The 20,188-nt window shown below is 63.0% G+C and overlaps 5 protein-coding genes across 5 annotated transcripts; all 5 read left to right on the forward strand.

Moving 5' to 3' along the window:
- Positions 1 to 1,334: 1,334 nt before the first annotated feature.
- LINJ_07_0600 (cysteine peptidase B (CPB)) lies at positions 1,335 to 7,049 on the forward strand (the record flags this gene model as incomplete). Its single annotated transcript, XM_001463227.1, has 1 exon — positions 1,335 to 7,049. One exon carries the CDS (start codon positions 1,335 to 1,337, stop codon positions 7,047 to 7,049), a length of 5,715 nt encoding a protein of 1,904 aa, XP_001463264.1.
- A 1,323-nt stretch (positions 7,050 to 8,372) lies between these two features.
- LINJ_07_0610 (putative ras-related protein rab-14) lies at positions 8,373 to 9,050 on the forward strand (the record flags this gene model as incomplete). Its single annotated transcript, XM_001463226.1, has 1 exon — positions 8,373 to 9,050. The coding sequence occupies one exon, from the start codon at positions 8,373 to 8,375 to the stop codon at positions 9,048 to 9,050; it is 678 nt and encodes a 225-aa protein (XP_001463263.1).
- A 1,725-nt stretch (positions 9,051 to 10,775) lies between these two features.
- Positions 10,776 to 12,176, forward strand: LINJ_07_0620 (conserved hypothetical protein; the record flags this gene model as incomplete). The annotated part of the gene is made up of 1 exon (XM_001463225.1): positions 10,776 to 12,176. The coding sequence occupies one exon, from the start codon at positions 10,776 to 10,778 to the stop codon at positions 12,174 to 12,176; it is 1,401 nt and encodes a 466-aa protein (XP_001463262.1).
- A 983-nt stretch (positions 12,177 to 13,159) lies between these two features.
- LINJ_07_0630 (conserved hypothetical protein) lies at positions 13,160 to 17,266 on the forward strand (the record flags this gene model as incomplete). The annotated part of the gene is made up of 1 exon (XM_001463224.2): positions 13,160 to 17,266. One exon carries the CDS (start codon positions 13,160 to 13,162, stop codon positions 17,264 to 17,266), a length of 4,107 nt encoding a protein of 1,368 aa, XP_001463261.2.
- Positions 17,267 to 17,847: 581 nt separating this feature from the next.
- On the forward strand, positions 17,848 to 20,188 carry LINJ_07_0640 (conserved hypothetical protein; the record flags this gene model as incomplete). Its single annotated transcript, XM_001463223.2, has 1 exon — positions 17,848 to 20,188. A coding segment is annotated over one exon (2,341 nt), but the record flags the coding sequence as incomplete, so codon positions are not given.

The raw sequence follows: 20,188 nt of genomic DNA on the forward strand, positions 1-20,188 counted from the left end.
GGTTGACTCGAGCGTCTCGCTGTTCTGCGTTTTCCCCTTTCGTTTTTTTTTTGCTTGGCTGTTGTCTGCGCCTCTCCACTTCATTTTGTTTTCTGGTTTCTTTTTCGTATTTGTTTTGTCTCGGTGTGAGTCGGTCTGTATGTCTGTGTGTGTGTGTGCTCGTGCTTGTGAAAGGTTGCGCCCCTCCATCTTTTATTTTGTTTCCTTTCTGTGTGTGCGCCTTTCTCTCTCTCTCTCGCTGTGCTGCGTCTTTGACAGTGACATTCCCTTCCCTCCCTGTCTGCGTATTGCTCTTCTGCCCAGCTCCGCCTTTCTTGTATTCGCGAGCTCTCTACCCCTCCTTTCCCACAGATTACGTCTTCGCGCGTTTTTTCTGTTGATCTTGGTTGTTGCGGCTCTGTGGCAGACGGGCGGCGAGATTTCGTTTCTCTCTTGAGTCTTTGCGGTGCCTCTTGCGTTCTCTCCCTCAGCGCGACCGCCACCCTTACCCCCCCCCCCCCCCATCTCGGGCGCCTCCCTCCATCACACGGCTCTCGTTTGCCTTTCGCTTCCGGTTCTCCTGCACGGGGCGTTGAAGGGCTCCTCCTTCTCGCCCTGCACTCTGTCCTCCCCCTTTTTTTTTCGGTCGCCTACACATTATAAATATTCCTTGTATTCGTTCTTTCGTTCTCTCTGTACGTGTGCTTCCGGCTGTTTCGTGAGCGACGGCGTTCCTTGCTGCTTGTCTCTCCGCGTCTCTGCGTCCGGGTTCGTTTCGAAGGAAGGCACACGCAAGGTAACACGTGCCTGTTTCTACAGCAGAAGCTGTTTGCTCTTGCGCCTTCTTGAATCCCTTAGGCTTTACACACACACACACACACACACATCTTCAGGCGTCAGCAGCTGCCTTCTTTTTTTTCTTCCTTCTCCCCTCTCTCTCTCTGCTCCCCCTTTCAAGCCCAAGCGCACACGGGCAGGCAGGGAGTGCGAAGCGAGCCGCCGGTAAACCAAAAAGTGGAGAGGAGGTTCGCAAAGGGCCCGTTGCCTGCCGCCTCCCCTCCCCAGTCCCACTCGTGTCCTCGCTCGGTGCTCGTACTCGTTTTGGCTGTTGTGCGTGTGTGCGTGTGTGGGCACGAGCACCGTGGCCTCTGCTTTGTTCTCTGCCGGTGTGCGCCGTTACGACAGACGCACGCATACATACATACATATATATATATATTTCTTTGTGGCGCCTCCTCATCGTCTGCTCCCTCTCTCACTCGAACATTTGCGTACGCGCCCAACTCGTGCATCCGTGCGAGAGAAGAGAGCAGGGGGGGGGAGGGGCGACAGAAGCGGAAGGGGACGACGACGTGATGCCGTCGGTTTCAATACGCGCCGACCCTGTCGGGGAGGACCAGATTTTTGTGCTGCGAATCCTCTCCTTGACGTCGCGCCGCGCTGCCGCCGTGAAGGACCGCGCCAAGGCCGCAGCTGCGGCAGCAACGCCGTCGGGGCTTTCAAAGAAGTTTTCGCATCCTTCCCTGAGCTCTTCCTTTGAGAGGAGCGGCGCTGGCGGAACGCTGAGCAAGCGGGGGAGTCCTGAGAGCACCGCTGGCGCCTGCGACAGCGATGGCGCCGGCGCGCTTGTGATGGGCACGGCGCTGCTGACGGAGTCAGCGGACGAGGGCGCAACGACTACTTCACACTCCCACGCCTCGCACATGCTGCACGCACCTGGCGGGTGCATCGAGCGTGAATGTGGTGTCGAAAGCGCTGAAGCGCCGCTCCTCGCCTCCGCTGTTTCGCCGAGTGCAAAGGGGGAAATGACGAACCCAGCCGACGCCCCGGAGTCGCCGCTCTTGGCGACGTCGCCCATATCTGCTATGCGGCGCGCTATGGAAAAAGGCGCGCGCCCCGTGCGCCGCCCGCGCACCACGCCCGCCTCCTCGCCCTTTGCACGCACTCGGAGTGGGAGTAGTGGCGATCCCAGCGAAGCCGCCAAGGCGGCAGCGTTGCGGCGCGATGCCGTGCGTCGTACCTTGTCATTGCTGGGGCTTCCCACCTCCGCCGGCGTCTCTGCTGGTTTGGACCGTTACGAGGTTGCGGCGCCGTCGTCCTCTCAGGCGCCGGGGGGCGGGGCTGGCGTCGATGAGCACGCGCTCACCACGACAGTGTCGCCGGTTAGTGCTGGGGGCCGCTCGGGGTCAGCACGGGCACCTGAAGCGTCCCGGTCACCTGCGGTATCGGCCCCGGCGACGCCGGTCGAAAGCACGCAGGGCAAGAGCGACGCCGGCTGCCCTGGCTCGCCAGTGGTGGTGAAGACGTTTGGTGCCTTTCTGCAGCTCTTGCAACCAGCTCCGCCGCCCCCAAGCCTGGTTGTGCCACTGCCGGGCCCCAAGACCGCAAGCGCAGCCCCGCGCTCGACAATGCGAGACAATGTGGCAGGCAGTGGCCAGCCATCTTTTACAACGCCCCCACCGCCGCAGCCGCAGCTGTCGTTGCCAATAGACAGCGCGTTTCGCTCTGTGCCGTCTCTGCCGCCACCACCGACACCGCCGCCACCGTACGTGGCGACTCCGGTTCCGCAGGCAACCTTTGGCGCCGGGACCTTCACCACTGCGCAAGACCTCGTAGCGCATGTGCGCCTGCTTCTGCCGTGGACAGTAGTTGCAGCAAAGAGGCGGCGTCGCATGCTCGGTGGCGCAGACGAGTTCGCCAATGACTTGGCATTGTCACCGCTGTCGTCGTCCTGGCGTCCGATCCCGGCTGCCTCGGAGCGCGCCACGAGTGCGAATTCGCCGTCGTCTGCGCAGTCGCCGCAGCGCCGCGTACTGTCGACGGACTCCGCCGCCACCACAAACAGCTCCTCTTTCATGGACGACGAAGTCACGCTCGTCAGCGACCGCGTGGACGCGGTGCTGCCGACTTGGGCGTACCTGTCCTCACACATTGCCGACGCCGCCCCGCCGACACTCGTCCTGTCGGTCCCCACCTTCGCTCTTGCGAGGGATGACTCCCTCACGATGACCTCGACGGGGAGCGGCCGACACCGCCGCACCCACAGCCCCCAGAGCAGCACGGCCAGCTCTGTGGTCGGTGGAGTACCACCCCCACTCCTGTCAATGGCAGCGGCCCCCCTTATTATGGACGAGCGCACGGATCGGCAGTCGTGCTTGTACCCGTACGAGCTGGCGGAGGCCTGCGCGCTGGCTCGACTACGACGACCTAAGTCGAAGACAGCGGCTGCGGCTGCATCGGCGCGGAGCTCTCTGCACCTGCTCCGACTGGAGCTGCAGGTCGATGTGCAGCATATTCCACCCACAGTGAGGAACGTTGCACCGGCACAGCGGCAGTGCATTCTAGATCAGGCCCTTACCGAGTTCACGCTGACGGGCGTGCTGTCCACCACGGTGCTGCGAGGCGTGCTGAACGACGCCGCGCTGCGGTTGTTGGCCAGCGTGGACGATGAGGTGTTGCGACGGATCGCCGGGGAGGTGGACCAGGCCAGCCAAGCAGAGGTGGAGCCCTGTGAAGGTGGCACATCGAGCGTCTCGGCAGTGCCCGCTGTCACCGATCAAGCCGGCCGCCAGCGCGTTGTGCCGCTCAGCCTCCAAGTTCACGCGCTCCAAGGGGAGCCGGGCATTGCTGCGGGGGCCACGGCGGGCCCGCTGCTGTCGAGCACTTCGGTGCACTCCGCGACGACTTCGACCGTCTCTGGCGAAACAGACTCGCCGCGTCACATGCCGATGGTGCCCACCGTCACGCCGACGCGACTGGTCCTCATGGTGCTCGTGCACGTGCAACACACTGCGACAACATTGGCAGCTCCTGAGGCCCAGGAGACGCCGAGGGTGCATGGCGAGCAGAGGCCGCAGCCGAAGGGACACGATCGGGAGCGCGCGGCCGAGACGGTGGAGGCTTCTTCCTCGTCCTCCGCTGCGGATGCAGCGACTCGGATGGACGAAAACGCCGCCGTGTCCTTAGTCAGCGCCGTTGTACCGCATCTCTTCCCGCTCACCTTCGGGCTTTCACGCTTCACTACAAGGCTCTCTCTCTCCAGCGCCGTCGACTACGATGCCCTGTGCACCGCAACGAGGACTAGCGATACTGAGAGCTGGCCAAGCTCTGCCGCGGAGGCTGCGGAAGAAGTTGCCGCCGCTTCGGCGGAAACCTCAGGAAGGCGAGCGGCAGAGTTCAGTGAAGGCTCAACTGCGACAACGACTGAGGAGGGCACACGCATAACCGGCGCAGAAGCGGCAGCGCAGCCGTGGTCGTGGCAGGACATCTCCGTCGGCTCTGTGCGGGCGTGGTGCGGCCTACCAGAGCTGAAGCCGCCTCCAACGCCGGCGGCGGTGGCACCCTTCTCCTCTTCCCCGTTGGCGTTCTCGCGGGTGGTGAGTCCCATGGCTGTAGGGGCGGGCGGCACGGCAAGCATGAGCGCTTCGCTCTCGTCGCAGCCGACGCCGAAGCGGCAGTGGCCGCTTCAGAAGATGGTTCCTGAAGCTGCCACCGCTGCCGTTCCCGAGAGCGAGGCAGTCCGCGATGCCGCGGCTGACCAGGCAGTGGCGCTTGAGCGTGAGGCGAAGGGCCAGCTGGGCTTGGAGGGCAAGGAAGAGGGCGAGTTGGACGACAGCGGCGCCATAAGCGAGACGCTGCGGCGCTGTGATGTAGGCAAAGAGACGGTGGTGCTGACGAGTGTCGTGGAGGCCGTGCACCGTTGCGTCGACGCGCTGTGCGGGCACGCCAGGCTGCTGCGGGCGCTCATGGAGACGGGCGAGGCTGAAGTGGAAGCCGGCGAGGCCAGCAACGGAGTTATCGGCTGCTGGGGCTCAGAGAACGAGGGGAAGCTCCAGGAGGAGACACCTGCTGGCCAGCAGTGCACGGTGGCGTTCGCGGAGACCGGCTGCACTTCAAAGGCAGACGCTGCTCATGGCTGCCGTTGCGTCGACGATCATGCTTACCTGCAAGACATCATGGCGGCCACCCAGCAGGTGCTCGTATGCGGGCTGACGCGCTTGCTTATCGTCGGTCTCTCCGTGCCAGAGCCCGCCAAAGGCAGCGAGGTGCCTGTCTCAGCGGAGAGTGCGGCAGCCTGCGATGCCGAGAAGCGAAGCGCAGGCTCTCGCTCTGTCCTTTTTTCCATGCTCGCTAGCGCCGAGGATAGCGATGGCAACGCCGCAGCGCGCACTTGCGGCATTGCACAGCAGCTGCGACGCTGGTTCTCTGTGTACGGCCGCTACCTTGCCGAGCGTTTGTGTGCCCCGCTGGAGCAGCTCGAGGCGTTCATCGCAGAGACCACTGGCAGTGCCGCCGCGACGCCGAAGACCGCAAAGGCGATATCCGGCATGTTTGAAAACGGCCACAAAAGCCTGAGTGACGTGCCGAGCACCTCACGCCGAGTGGTACTTGGGGCACAGGTGATGGTGAAGGAAAAGCGCCGCCACCGCCGCCACACTGCGGGCGTGAAAGCCTCACAGGATGGCGCTAAGTGGGACGGCGCCGCGAAGTCCGAGGAGGCGGACGCGTACGCCGTGGACTCTTCCGTGCTGCCCGCCTTGTCTATCGCAAAGGCAACCGTGCAGCTGTGCCGCACGATGGCCGGCACATTGCCCCCGCTGTACGATGCAGGCACTGTTGCTTCTTGTAAGGAGCCGTCAAGCCTCCAGCACACACCGACGACGTCCACCGACGGCGACGGCTTGGCAACGATGTCGAACACAGCCTCGCTAAGTCAGCCTCACTGCCGCCAGCACTACCGCTCCACCTCACGTACGCTTTCTGCCTCCATGCGCACGGCCGGTGCCACTGCCGGCGCTGTGCACCCCCTTCACGAGCGCGTTGCCCCTCTTATAGACGCAATTACCAGCGTGTTAAGACTCTTTGAGGCGGAGGAGCGACGGTGGGCAGCGCTGCAGGAGCCGCTGGCGTGCCTGAGAGGACACTGGCGGGACATGCGGGCGATCATCAACGAGGAGTGTGTCCAGCGGTGTGAGGTAGGGCAGTCGTCGCTGGTGGCCTTAGAGAGGCAGATGCGAGACACGCTGGCAATGAGGGAGGTACGTGGATGGTCATCGATCGTGGCGGAAGAGGTCGCTGCTGCCGCCCCCGCCGTTGCACTCGCCGTTGAGGGCGAGTCTTCATCAGCGGAGCCGGCTGAGCTCGGCGAACTCACTGTTCCAGCGAGCCAGCCTCGTACGTCCAGCCAGCGTAGTGTTGCCCAGCAGCCCACACTGACGCCGATAGTCACACTGCCGTTAATGCCGGACCTTAGTGGCGCACACTTGCCCCCGACGCATTCCCTCAAGGTACTGCAGAGGACAGTGATTATGGCGGAGGCGTGCAAGGGAGAGCGAGCCGCGGCGGGCTCGGACGAACATGTGGAGGTGGCGGTGGAGGAGACGCTGCTGTCGCCATCGCCGCCGACGCCGTCGCATGCATCGGACGTCGAGAGCGAGGAGCCAGAGGCGGCGGAGGAGGGCGAGTTGAAACACGCATGCGCTGAGGATGTCGTCATGGCCGAGGATAGCGAGGCTGGCGAGAGTGGCGACGACGGCATCGAGGCAGCAGCCGAGAAACTGAATAACCGACCCACGGCGTCCGCGGAGGCAGCGGCGCCACCTCTGTCGCCACTCCTCTCCGCCGCAACGTCCAGCCACCTCGCCACTACCCTGATGCAACAGCACAGGCCGCAGCGCAACCAACCGAAGCAGAGTGGCCGCGCGAAACGGTCGGGCCAGGCTCCGATGACACAGCCGCACTCACAGACTCAGTCCCATGCCAAGGCAGCAGGCTCACGTGCGCAAGCCTCGAAAAGCAGCGCTACGCCTCCGATATCTCTGCAAAACTCGAGAGCGCCTCCAGCAGCATCAAACAGCACTGCGCGACCGTCGCAGCAGCGAGGCACCGCCTCCGCCGATTACGGTGCCGGCGCCGCGGCGTCTGTGTGGGGCGCACTGGCACTTGCGGTGCGCCAGGTGCAGCGGCGCAGCACGGCGGCGCCGCTGTACGTGGATGTGGTAGTGCTCCGCCAGGCCACCCCGTTCGTGGCCGTCGGTGCTGTTCTTTTCTTTCTCCTTCTCTTCCTGTAAAGGCAGCGATGATGGATCGTGCGTGTCGCAGGGACCGTGCCGCGGATGTTCTTGGTGCTTCTCCACGCCCGCACACGCGCGCATGCATCCGCGTGAGCGCCGCGTGTTATCGATTTTGTTCCATTGCTCTTCGAGAGTACCTTACAAACCGCATAGCCGGTGTCATGTGGTGTGGTGGAGTGTCGTCTCGGCTGCTGCGCCGTGTGTGTGTGTGCGTGTCTGGTGGTGAGACGTCTGTTTTCGCCATCGATACAGGTGAAAGGTGGAGCACGAGACGACCGCGAGAAGGAAGCGAGACGAAACGCTGCCACCGTGTCGCCCCCCCTGGCGCAGAAACAAGTTTTTTTTCGAAGCAGCAGACGGGCGGCCACCAGCATGCGTGACTAGCAGTGCACCGCGCGGCCTCCACGGGCGCGGTGAAGGCCGTATCGTAACGCGTTATAAGTTTCTTCGTTATGGCAGGATGGGAACGGTGGGGAGAGAGGGGGCGGGAGAGGATAACAACCCTCGGTTGTTTCTCTGCAGAGGTGGGTGGGGTACGTGCACGACGACGTCGCCTCTCTATGCGAAAAAGCGATGCGACGCACCCTCTCCTTCGGACGGCTTTGCGCATCGTGGAGGGTGGGCATGCGCGGCATCGACACGGGTGAGGGAACCCCGCTGCATCGCAGACGGCTGCTTTTTGGTCGCCCATGTCTCTTGCCTACAGTCTCTGGGAGGGGGGGGAGGGTACGTCTGGTATGTATTTGGTGCATGTGACTGCCTTCTTCCCCCTCCTCGCCGACGTCCGCACCGCCAACTCCGCCACCAATCTTGGCGTCTCTCTCTCCTTTCCTTTCTCTTTGTCATGCCTCTCCTTATCCATCCGCCTCTTGACACCCGCCGACTTTTCGTGCGCGTCCACGCACACATCCACGTACACACACTCACACACATGCACTAGTGTTGAGCGAAACAGCAGACTGTGACCGTCTTCGTCTCCTACCATCACCGTCTACCCAGTTTTAACCTCTACACCGTTCCCTTTCTTATCTGGATACTCGAGTTGGTCCACGTGCGTCTCTCTGTGTATGAGTGTGTGAGTGCGACTATCTGTCTGGCTGCGAGTGTGTGCGCGTAGGTGTAAGGCTTTTCGGGATAAGAAGAGCAGCAACGAGGGACCAGCGGCAACTCCTCACCGCGGGTATCTCCTCTCCACCACCACCATCTCCACAACCATCACCCTTTCTTTCCTCTCTTCCGCTACCCCCAAGCAACATCAGCGGACACCGCTCCCTTAGCCACAGAGGCAGCAACAACAAAAAGGAAGTACACAGCGAGAAAATGAGTCACAAGTATATCTTCAAGTACATCATCATCGGCGACATGAGCGTCGGAAAGAGCTGTCTCATGCACCTGTTCACGGAGCAGCGGTACCGCAAGGACCTTCCGCACACTATCGGTGTCGACTTCGGCACCACGGTCGTCGACATCAACGGTGAGCTCGTGAAGCTGCAGATGTGGGACACCGCCGGACAAGAACGCTTTCGCTCTGTCACACGAGGCTACTACCGCGGCGCAGCCGGCGCACTCCTTGTGTATGACATTAGCCGGCGATCGACCTATGCCCACATAGGCACTTGGCTGACCGATGCTCGCGCGAACACAGGGCCAGAGACGGTCTTCATTCTCGTAGGCAACAAGTCTGACCTGGAGGAGGAGCGAGAGGTGTCGTACGAGGAGGCGGCTCAGTTCGCAGCGGAGCACAATCTGCTTTTTGTGGAGTGCAGCTCGCTAAACGGCAACAACGTCGAGGAGGTCTTCCTGTCTACGGCGCGCCGCATTCACGAGAAGGTGAAGAGCGGTGTGATGAGCCCGGTCGATCCGGAGAGTGGCGTGCAGCTGCACGCGGCCGCCATTCCCACCTCGACCGCTAACAGTGGCCAGACTGGGGGTCCCGTCGACTTGAAGGCCGGCACGAGTGGCGGCGTCGCTGCGGCGGCAGAGTCGAGCTGCTGCTAGGAGGAGCTCCTCCTGCTCCGTCCCTCACCCTCCGCCTTCCCACAACACACGCACAGGCACATATATATCTGTACGTTCAAAGGCCGTAGAGAAACCGCAAGAGAGATTGTGTGTGTGTGGGTGTGGAGGGCTCGGGTGGGCGTACGCCTCTCTGCGCAAGCACGCGCGGTGCGTGTAAGCGCGTGTTAGGATGAGGTGGCTGGGAGAGGGCAAAGGCGGAAGAGGAGGAGGGCGGCGTCGAGGGTGGCAGTGGTAGTGGTTTTTGAGCTGCTCAGCAGATTCTAAACGACCACAGTGAGCTGCTGTTTGCCTGCCGGGTTGTGTGCACACGTGCAGCGGCGAGATGCTCTGTCGTGACCAGGCTTGTTTCACGCGCCCAACCCAATCGACTCCCCTCCCCTTCTGCTCACCGCCTTCTCCTCCCTTCCACGCGACTTTCGTCTCTCATAGCACGCGGCCCCGACTTTCCCCCGCTGTGTGATGTCTCGCGTGCTGTGACGCTTGCTCGAAATGTGCCGTGCCTTCTGTTCGCTTGGTGCTCTCCGAGGGAGAGAGGAGAGAGAGGAGATAGGGCGAAGTGGCGCAGGGCCGAGAGAGGGTGCTGATGCTGATGGACGCACGCATCGATTCTTTCCCTCTCACCCCCCGTATTGGTTTCCCACTACAAACGCGTAAGCTTCTCCCTTCCTCCTCTCTCTCGCATCCACCTCCTTCTTTCGTCTCTCGCTCTCTTCACTGCTCTCCTCCTGTCTTGCTGCAGCTGGCTGGTGCGGCTCTATTGTTTATTGTACTGTCCGCAGCAGCAGCAGCAGTAAGCAGGCTGTAGCGGCAACTGCGTGTGCACGTGTCTCTCACACCCACTCCACCTGCTGACGTGTAGGTGTGTGTGCGCGTGTCTGTGTCTGTGGAGGAGGAGGGTGGGGGGCTATAAGGAGAGGCGGTCGATGGCGGGGGTAAAGGTGTGGAGGCCGTCAACATACACCTATGTGCTTGGTCGGCCGACTTTTTATCATCGGCCGCCATCCTTCCTTCCTTCCCTCTTGTCCGTCGCTCTCCGTGTCGCTTCTCTCTCCCTCCCTTTCTTGTGGCATTTCGCTCCTCTCGCTACTGCACGGAAGACATACCTTACGTGCTACCTATGCCGTCGTCAGAGCGGCGCTACGACGGCCGCTGTTGTTGCATGCGCTGACGCATGCCAGGTGTACCTGCCAGCACTTATGGGTGGGTATGCTCGTGCTGTGTGTGCGCACAGGTGCTCTCTTCTCTCGACACGCATGTGGTGTCGCTGATATCTGGGAAGCCGCATCCAATTCATAAAGAACAGCATCGCCTGGAGGCGGCCACCCCACTCCATCCCGCTTTCCCACCCCCTTGTCGCCGCGCCTGCGCATACACATGCACATTCGGATCATCCAAGCATGCTGCGTAGCCCCACAAGCTTCCGTCTTCTACCTGTGCTGCTACGTGGCTATCTCGATCTCTCTCCTTTGCTGGACGGCACCGTCCAGCCTCTCACAGTCGGTGTTGCGCCCTCCCCGCGCCCCCCTTCCCGCTCCATTGGTGTAGTGGCGGACATACCCCACGTCACACCCAGGCTCACAAACCATTATCATCGACGCGACGCCCAGTGAAGACGATACTCGCTGCCGTTCGGCTTACACTCAGCAGTGCCTCTCACGGGACAGATAGGAACGACACCCTTCTCCTTACCCACCGCCCAGCGCCATGCCCCCGTCGCACGTCCGCAAGGAGGAGGCGGAGCTCCGCCATATCGCGAAGCAGGCTCGGCTTGCACGCAAGGAGGTGCAGCAGCGCGAGCGGAAGCAGCGCCAGCGTGAGCGGCGCGCGGCCGCCAAGAACGGTGAGGCATCTACTGCTGCTCAGCAGACCGCTGCGTCTTCGGCAATGAGAAAGCGAGGGGCAATCATTCTTCCAGATGAGGTCCAGGAGCTGCGCCAGCGGCTCATGGGCGACGACGCCGCCAGCTCTGCGTCTGCGGCCAACTCTCCCGAGAGAAAGACGAAAAAGGCGGCAGCAAGGAAGGCCGCCCGCTCTCCCGCGAAGAAGTCCGCAGCCGCTGCCGGGGACAGCAACCACAGCGCCGCCTCCTCCTCCTCCTCCACACTAGTTCCCACGTATCACCAGGAGGTGCACTTCAAGAAGAAGATGTTCTTTGTGGATGTGGTTCTGCACCACGTCCCGCATCAGAAGATCGACATCAGTGAGACGAACACGAATCAGCTGGTGGTCGACACGTGCAGCCACACGAAGAAGTACCGCCTTGTGCTGCCGTACCCGAAGGGCATGCTGTGCGACGCTGCGGCGGCCACGTACGAGTTCGAGAACGGCATCCTGCAGTGCCGCCTTCCCATCATGGATGGCGCCATCCCGGCCAGTCTCGAGGCAGAGAACGAGAGGATGATCGAAAAGATGCGTCAGCAGAAGGCGCTGCGCTTCCGCGTGACGCGGGATGGCGACTTGACGGTGCGCACGCGCCAGGCGCTGCTGACGCAAACGCCCGCCGTCCAGGCTGCGCTGCCAGAGGCGAAGAAGGCGGCAGCAGCACAGCGCGGTGACGACACGGATAGCGACAACGAGGCCGTCAACGCCCAGGCGCGAGAGGCGAAGGGGACGAAAAAGATGGCTAGTCCCAAATCTCGGAAGCGTACTCGCGACGGCGACGAGGAGGATGGCAAGGAGACGCCGCAGCAGACCAGGTCTGTATCAGCGAAGAAAGCGAAGGGCGCGGCTGCTGCGGAGAACGCTTCGCCGAAGGAGGCTGCCGCGGCATCGAAGCCGGCCTCGAAGAAGTCGAAGCCTGAAGACTTCAAGGCTGAGCACGCCAAGGCGATGGAGGCTGCAAAGGCGGCCGCGGCCAAGGTTCACCTCTCCATGCGCGAGCGGATGAAGCTGGCCAAGGCAGTGCAGGCGAGCCGCGAGGAGCGCCTGCAGACTCGCTCCCTTCGCAAGGAGCGTAAGGAGGAGCAGAAGCAGAAGTCTTTCCACCGTGTCTTGGAGGAGCAGAAACGCCAGCTGCTGGCCCGCGCGTCGATGCAGCAACCGACGCCACGCCCCACCGCGAGGGCAAACGCGTCTGCGAAGGCGGTGCACTTCGCCGACGCGTGAGAGGACCTGCCCCTCTTCGTCTACGCGCTCTAACGGAGAAATTGTTCAGGCAGGTGTCACGCAGACGTACAGATGGGCGGCCCGGCCTGGCAGCCGTTGGGAAGGATGCCTGCTTGCTTGCAGATGGTGACAAGTCAAGGAGGAAGAGGAGGGTGGTGATGGTGGTCGTGGGGTATGAAGGGTGCCTATTCCTACGAGGCAGTAATCCTCCTTGCGTTCACCTCTCACACCGCGCGCTCTCGCTCACTCGTTTCCACCCTCTCCCCCACCGATCTCCGCTTCTCTAAGACACCCGTAACATGCACGCTGATAATACTGCATCGACTAAAGGAGCGCGAAGGTGGGCGGGGTTTGCGCGACGGCACGCTTTTGAATACGCTCCCTCCCCCTATTTGGTATCTTTCTAACAGCAACGACACGGGTGGCCCTGCATAGGCTGCACCACCCCCCTATGCGCCCCTTGCCACTCCCTCGCCCCGCCTCTCCCGCCGTCGTCTTATGGTCTCGCCGCCACCATCGTCTGTGTGTCCGCCAGACGGGCGAGAGGGAGTCGTCGATGGGGATGTGGGAGGGGGTGCGGGCATGTCGCTGTTCCCAGCGTTTTCTAAGATGCATACGCACAAGGGCCCAAATCAAGCAGGGCAGGCGGCGGAAGACGCGGCACTGTCTTTTCTCGTGCTCTATCCGGGTGCGCCATCCTTTCCGCACCTGTGCGTGCATGCGGGCGGCCACCTCATCCATTGCTGCACCGCGCCTCTCGCCCCTCCCTCGCTCTCTCCCTTACGCACCCATCGACGCGGGTGCTCGTCTTTTTGCCTTCGATGCGGCGCGCACTGCGGGGCATCGACACCCGCACGCATACGCTCGCCCGCATTGCGCCTGCCGCTCATTCTGCAGTCGCAGCGGCCGACTAGTGATGTGCAGCGCGTGGGCACACACACACACACACACACACACTCGCACCTTTGAGGGCTGTCGGTGGAATGCCCACCAGGCGGGGTAAGAGGATCGTCGACGCCCGTCCGCAGTCGGTGGCGGACGGGGTGGGCAGCGTCCCTCTTTCGGTAGCATTCACCACTTCGGCTGAACAGACAACGCTGACAGCCATGCCAGCGTCGACGGCGGCCACAACTGCGACAGCAGCGGTGACGACGCGAGGCGGCCGCGCCACAGTGTCGGGTGTCGCGAAGATCGAGGTGGCGGCACCGACGAATGGGAGCAGCAGCAACGGCGCTATGTTCTCTGCAGCGGGTCACGTGAAGGTGCCGGCTGCCGTGCTGCAGCGCATTCAGCAGCTAGGACACTCTAACCCTGCAACGCAAGCGATCTGCACCGACCCCACCGCTTCTGCAACGGCGTCGACGCCAGAGGCAGCCGTTCGTGCCGGTGCGCCTGTGCCACTGCCGCCGGCGCTTTCCTCTACTCGTGGCAGCACTCGAGGTCGCGCCAGGGGTGCGAAGACGTCGAGCAGTACCGTGGAGGCGTCAACTGCATCCTCTCCACGGTCTCCGGATTTGACCACAAAGACGTCGCAGCTCCCATTTACAGCGCCAGAAGCCCTTCTTACGGCCGTCGAGGAGGTAAGCGAGGCGGTTGTTTCGGCTACGGTGGCGGCCCACAAAACGGCCAGCAGCAGCCACGCGCAGGATGACGGCAAAGAGCCCCTTCTGATGCCTAGGCAGCAGAAACCGGTGATTTTCTCGCGCCAGTGGCGTCGACAACTCTTCGCCGGCACCGCCTCGTCGTCATTGCCCTTGGCGTCCGGCAAGCCGATCGCCGGCTCTACCGTCGAGGATGTACTGCGAGGTCACGGCCAGAGCATAGGCCGGCGTGCGCGCGGGGACGTGAGGGAGAGCGACTCCGACAGCGTCGCTGACGAGGAGGGCGATGATGACGAGGAGGACGCGTCACCCTTTGGCAAGGCGAGTGTCATCAAGTTCAGCCGCACCGACGGCGGCAGCGGTGTGCCCGGTAGGCTTGCAGCGGCACCGCCGAGCGGCGACTTCGGTGATGAGGAGGACCAGCTCAGCGCTGAATCAGCATCCATGATGCAGGCTATGGCTGGCAGGGCAGTGTATGACCGTCGTAACGGTGCGGCACTGCAGTTCTCGGGGGCGCCGACACGTCGGCAGCGGCACCAGCTACGGCAGCAGGCACAGGAGGCGCGTGAGCACCACCGCGTACGGCGTCACATGGCTGGCTTCGATCCGGACTTCCTGAGTCGGCAGGAGTCTCGGTTGCAGGTGCACAGGGAGCGGGACAGCAACGAGGAGGTCGAGGACGAGGAGAGTGGCGCGCACTCTTCGGAGGGGGAGACGGACTACAGCGCATCATCCACGGCGGAGAGCGAAGCGCTCTCCTCCGTCAGCGCCGAGGGAGACGACGACGAAGCGGAGGAAGCTGAAGAGGATGGAGACGTCGATGGTGACCTGCTAGACCCCTCCGCATCTGCGCCGCACGGAGATCTCAGTGCAGCCGGTGGTGACGGATTCGGCGCTGCGGAGCGTACTGAGCACGAGCGCCAGGGGCGCGCACACGACAAGAGCGGTACGGCGGCACCGCCTGCAGTGATCGACGAGCCTGGCGACAGTGGCAGCAGCACGAGTCCGGCGGCTGCGCGTTCTCAGTTTTTCCAGTCGTTCTTTTTTGCGTGCCACGAGGACCGCATGCGCCGCAGTGACTGCCATCACACCCTCGTCGGGCTTCGCGACACCATCACCATCAAAGGACCGTGCGGCATCATCGGTTTTGGCCTTGGCGAGGTCTCTGTGAACGGCTTCTACCTTGGTCGCAAGCAACTGACCCTGTGGCACGAAGAGCACCGAGCGGTGCTGATGCCCATGAAGCGGCTCAAGACGCGGCACGCGCAGGACATGGAGCTGCCCCAGTGGCCCCGCGTGCCGGCGCCTCCCTGGCCCCCTCGAAGTTTTTCGACGGCCGCCGCTGCCGGAGAAAGCACGTCGACGGACGTTGGGGATGCTTTGGGACAGCCACTGAATCCTCTGTACTACCGCGGCGTGTGTGATGCATCACGGAGCAGGACGTCTGCGACGGTGAATGGCACTCCAGCAGCACCCGCTGCTGCCGCCGCTGCTGCTGCTGAGGCGGCAGACGAGGAGGAGGCCTTTCTGCAGTCGCTGCAGTGGAGCTGCGAGTCCGTGTTTGGGGCGGTGGACTGGGATTGGGTGGAGGCGACGGTGCAGAGTTGGCGCAATCTCTTTTCCAACCAGCTGCCACCGATCTTCTTGATTGTGCAGCCGCCCTCTTACACTCGCCGGCATGGCGACGAAGGGCCAACGCGAAGGTTCTACCTCACCCGCAAGCGCGGTCGTCAGGACGGCGCTGCTGGTGGCAAGTCAAAGGTGTGCAAGAAGGGAGGCGTGTCGCAGGACGCCGCCGCCGCGCCGTCGAGCGCGTACATGGACATTCCGTCGTTTGTCGCCCACCGCAGCGAGCCGTCCGTCGATCTCGCCCTGGTGCCGAGCATCGTGCCGTCGATCGCGGCACAGGGCTGCGGCTCTGTCATGGTGCTGGGCTCTGCGAACATTGGAAAGTCGACGCTGTGCCGATACTTGGCAAACGTCCTCCTCAGTCAGCACGGACTCTGCTACTGGCTCGACCTCGATGTCGGGCAGCCTGAGTTCGGCGTCCCGGGTCAGCTGACGCTCTCCATTGTGCGGCGTCCGCTGCTGCGTGCACACGACGCGAGCTGCGCTCAGGTTGTCGCGGCTTTCTTCATCGGCGCCAGCACAGCGGCACCATGCCCGCTGACTGCAGCGAACGCGCTGGCGGCTGTCTGCGCGCAGGCGCGAGCGGTGAGCAGAGAACATCCTGTGGTGGTGAACACGCATGGCTGGGTTCTGCAGACGGGACGGCGTGTCTCTGTCGAGGCACTGCGGCGTCTGCGACCACGCCAGGTGATTCACTTGCACAAGGCACGGGAGGAGTTGTGGGTGCGGGACACGGCAGCCTTGCTGGATCCGCGCAACGGGCTGAACGCCGAGGTGGTGCAGCGCCGCTTCCTTGTTCGTCACAGCACTGCCAGCTCTCCGGCCGCTGCTGCTGCTGCTGCTGCTGGTGAGAACAATGGTGGTCCTGCCGCATGCTCGAAGAAGAACAGGATCAAGGCTGCGCCTCTCAGTAGCTCGACGCCGTCGGTGGCCTTGCTCTGTCGTCTCCCGTATCCGCACGCTCGTGAGGATGCTGTCCAGCTGCCTGCGCCCACAGACCGCGAGTCGCCGGTTTCGTCCCTCACGACCACGAGCGCGTACAGGTGGCGTGGCCAGGTGCACTCGGTTCGCGTGGAGCGCGAGGAGACGTACTCGTCGATAGCACGCATCAAGGCGACGAAGGGCAACCGTGGACGGCAACAGCGGTGGGAGACGTACTTTTCGGCCCTGCTCCGCCATTACACCGGCAGCACCGCCGCTGGCGCGAAGGCGGCGAGTGGCGACTTAAACGCGGGGGAGGAGGAGCCCGAGACGACCCTCCTCGAGGCGCCGCTCTCGGCACTGCACTCGATCGTGCTGGCCGAGCGTGATGAGAAGCTCGGCGATGTTTGCCTGGTGGAACCCACACTGTCCTCCTCGTCCTCCGAAGAAGCGAAATCCCATGCCACCGCCGCTGCTGCTGCTGCTGAGCGCCGGCGAAGCCGCCAAACGCACGCGGAGTTGGCAGCGGCGTTGGAGCACGCGGTAGTCGCCGTCCTCTTCCACGCTCAACCCTCCGCTGTGGCGGCACACGGCCAGACGAACGGCGGCGAAAGGTGCGGCGTCGTGCGCAGTCTTGCCTCCCTCCAAAACGGGTTTCCCGTGTCGTGCTACGGTGTTGTGGAGAGCGGCGAGCGGGAGCTCCTGCATGGCGTCGAGGCGGCACAGCGGGAGAAGGATGCGAGCTCGTCGTGGAGCAGTTCCGCCTCAGTCGGTTGGATTCGAATCCGCGTGCCGCTGCGACCAAGCGTCGTCGCAGCGATGCTCTCTAACCCCGAGCGCGGGCCTGCGGCTGCGGCCGCCAAGTGGTGCACCCGCGTTTCCATCGCCTATAGTGCCGCCTTGCGTAGCGAGACCGCCTTTGTCGATGCCTGGCGGTGACACGCTCTCTTCACTGACTCTACCCCCGCCCCGATCGTGAACTCGCCCCTCTCTTCTTCTTCGCCCCCTCCCCACCCGTGGTCTCTCTCTCTCGCCGACGTGCGTGCGTGCGTGCGGAGGGGGGGCGTCTGCCACGATGAGGGGAGGGGTGCGGCTGAGTGACGCAGTGGCAGTGCACACACATGCATATATATATACATATATGCGTACGTATAAAGGCTAATGGATGGACAGGTAACTACGTAACATATACATATATACACATACAAGCATATATGCATGGATTCTTATCCACGTGCACACCGCGGGGCGAAGAGGAAGCGCCCACTCGGTGTGATTTGCGGGTAGTGGAGGGAAGAGGCGAATGCTTGGGGGCCTGTGCGGTGACTCCAGCGTGGCTGGACCCTCCAAGGCGCTCTGCAGAGGTAATCAGGCGTGTCGAGAGGGGTGTGCAAGCATTTGCGTATGTGTGTGTCAGAGCACACGCTTCTCTCACCGCTGTGTCTCCCTCGTCTGCTTGAAAAAGTAACAGAAGTCCGTCCGACACCTTCAACCAGATCACTCTGCGTGTGCGGGTGCGTATGGCTTCTCTGCTACCCTCGCTCTCACGCGCACTCACACATTCAGCTACACGTACGTATATACGTGCGTTTACGTCCATACCCGTCTTAATGCTACCCCCAAGCGCCCTCCTATCTTCATGTTGCACAGGCTTCTGCACTTGCATCGCATCTCCTGTGTCTCTTCTCCCCTCCCCCTCGCCCACCCACGCATTGAGGTGGATCTTTCTGGAGGTTACGGCCATTGCAGCAGCCAAATACACAACATCAAGGGCACGCCGCAGCATCCCTTCGCTCTGCTCTCTTCCTCCTCCTCACTTATACTTCACGATTACCACCTACACACACACACACACACACACACACACACACACAGCCTATTCACAGACCCACGCACGTCCTTCTCTTCACCCCACGTGTGCAGTGGGGTTCTCTTTTATCATTCTTATGCAGCTGAAGTGCTCTCCGTGCTTACTGCGAGCAGTCCACGAAGATCAGAAGACCCCTTCCTTTCCCTCGCATATATTTTTCAGTCGGTGTGTGGGCTTGTGCGGCGTTGCCATGGGCATCGGTAGCGTCTCGCGTCGCGGGTGTCGCGGCAGTCAGCTGCGGTGCAGTCTTCTCTGTAGCATTGCGGCTGCCGTCGCGGTGCTTGCCATACTCGCAAGCGTCGCCACACAACCCGTTCTGGCTGAGGCGGAGGATGATGCGTCATGGCAGCCGATGGACGCCCGCGGCAGAGAAACGATTGGTTCGATGGCCCATGCGCCCGCGGCACATGTAGACGCATCGCGTGCCCCAGCCACGGATGACTCGCTTACGCCGGCCGGCTCTGTGCTGCACCGCGACGACGCAGCGTTGGGGGCACCAGAGCCCACGAGCAACCGGCAGGAGCGTTGCGAAGAAGCTGCAGGGCACTCTGCTGAGCTGTGCACGGACACGGTATCAGCAGATAGGGCTGCAGAGAGCGACAGTGTGTCGAGCTCTGCTCCTCGCCTCCCATCAGAGGCCTTGACGGACGAGTCTGTCGTGGTGGAGCGCCACTGGTCTGAGCCGCCGCCGCAACAGGGTGTGCCGAGCCAAGCACCGCCGCACGGTGCCCAGTACAGCGGCGAAGGAAGAGGTTGGCATCTTGAGCAGCAGCAGCAGCAGGCAAGAGAGCCGACGGACACTATGTCGTCAGCTATTTCCACAGACGGCACGGGTGCCCTGTGCGCGGATGACGCACCTGCTGCAGCTCCGGCTAAAAAGCCCGCCACTGCTTCCAGCAGCGATGTCGGTGTAACCGCTGCTTCTGCTAATGCGATGCCGGAGCTGAGAGCTTCTCCTCCTACACCGCCGCCCGAGGACCTTGCTACACCAGCGCAGTTAGATGAGCCGCCCGCGTTCGATGAGGCCGCCGCTTCCACCCTTGCATGGGAGGAACGGGGCTCACTGGCATCACAGCAACCACCGGCGGAGGTGCAGGAAACATACGACGTGCCTCAGCAGTCAGCGGGCGAGGCCTCGGATAGCGCCGCCGGAGGGACTGAGGCCTGGGAGGCTCACCCAAGCACCATGCCAGACCGCGCAAGTGACGCCGCTCAGGCGGAGAACCAGACGCCCTTGCAGGGGAATAGCCGGGAGCCGCACGAACACCAGCAGGCCACCTCTCTCCACTGTGACGCGCACACCACTGTACAATGCAAGCCTGCGTGTGAGGCGGGGGAGGGACAGCATGGGGCTGCCGCGGAGGCCGCGCAGCAGGAAGCCTCGTCAACATCCACAGCCGAAACAACGCCCGCTTCGCTGGAAGCGCCGACGACGTGGTGCACCTCTGAAGGGCCGCAGCAGACATGGGCAGCTCAAGCTCACGAGGGAATGGAGGGCAAGGTGCCATCGGACAGCGCTTCTGTCCCGGAGGCGCAGGAGCAACCAGCACCGGGGCACCATAGAATGCACCAGCAGCGGACCGGAGGCGGAGAGGCTGGGGGCGATGGTGCCAAACATAGTGCGGGTGACACTACGGCTGATGATGAGGCTCTCGGCGGCACTGCGGGTGCCTCGGTGGAGGAGGTGCGGCCCACAGAGGCGCCACCGCCTGAAGCGGAGGAGTCGACTGCAGAGGAGCACGCAAGTGCGGCGGAGCCTGCCACGTACGCGGCGACTGCGGAGGCGTCCGAGACGGGATGCTCTGTAGCGCCGTGCACCGACGACTCTCCGTCTCACGTCGTGAAAGCGGCGGCCGTTGTCACCAAGCAGGCACTTGCCGAGCGGCGCGCGAACGGCGACGGCCAAGGCGGCAGTGATGTGCCGATGACCTCTGAAGAAAACGGTGAAGCTGCGGCCTATGCGCAGCCGACAGACGGCCAGACCGAACGCG

The sequence above is a fragment of the Leishmania infantum genome, chromosome 7 (assembly GCF_000002875.2).
Source record: "Leishmania infantum JPCM5 genome chromosome 7".
Classification (NCBI taxonomy): Eukaryota; Euglenozoa; class Kinetoplastea; order Trypanosomatida; family Trypanosomatidae; genus Leishmania; species Leishmania infantum.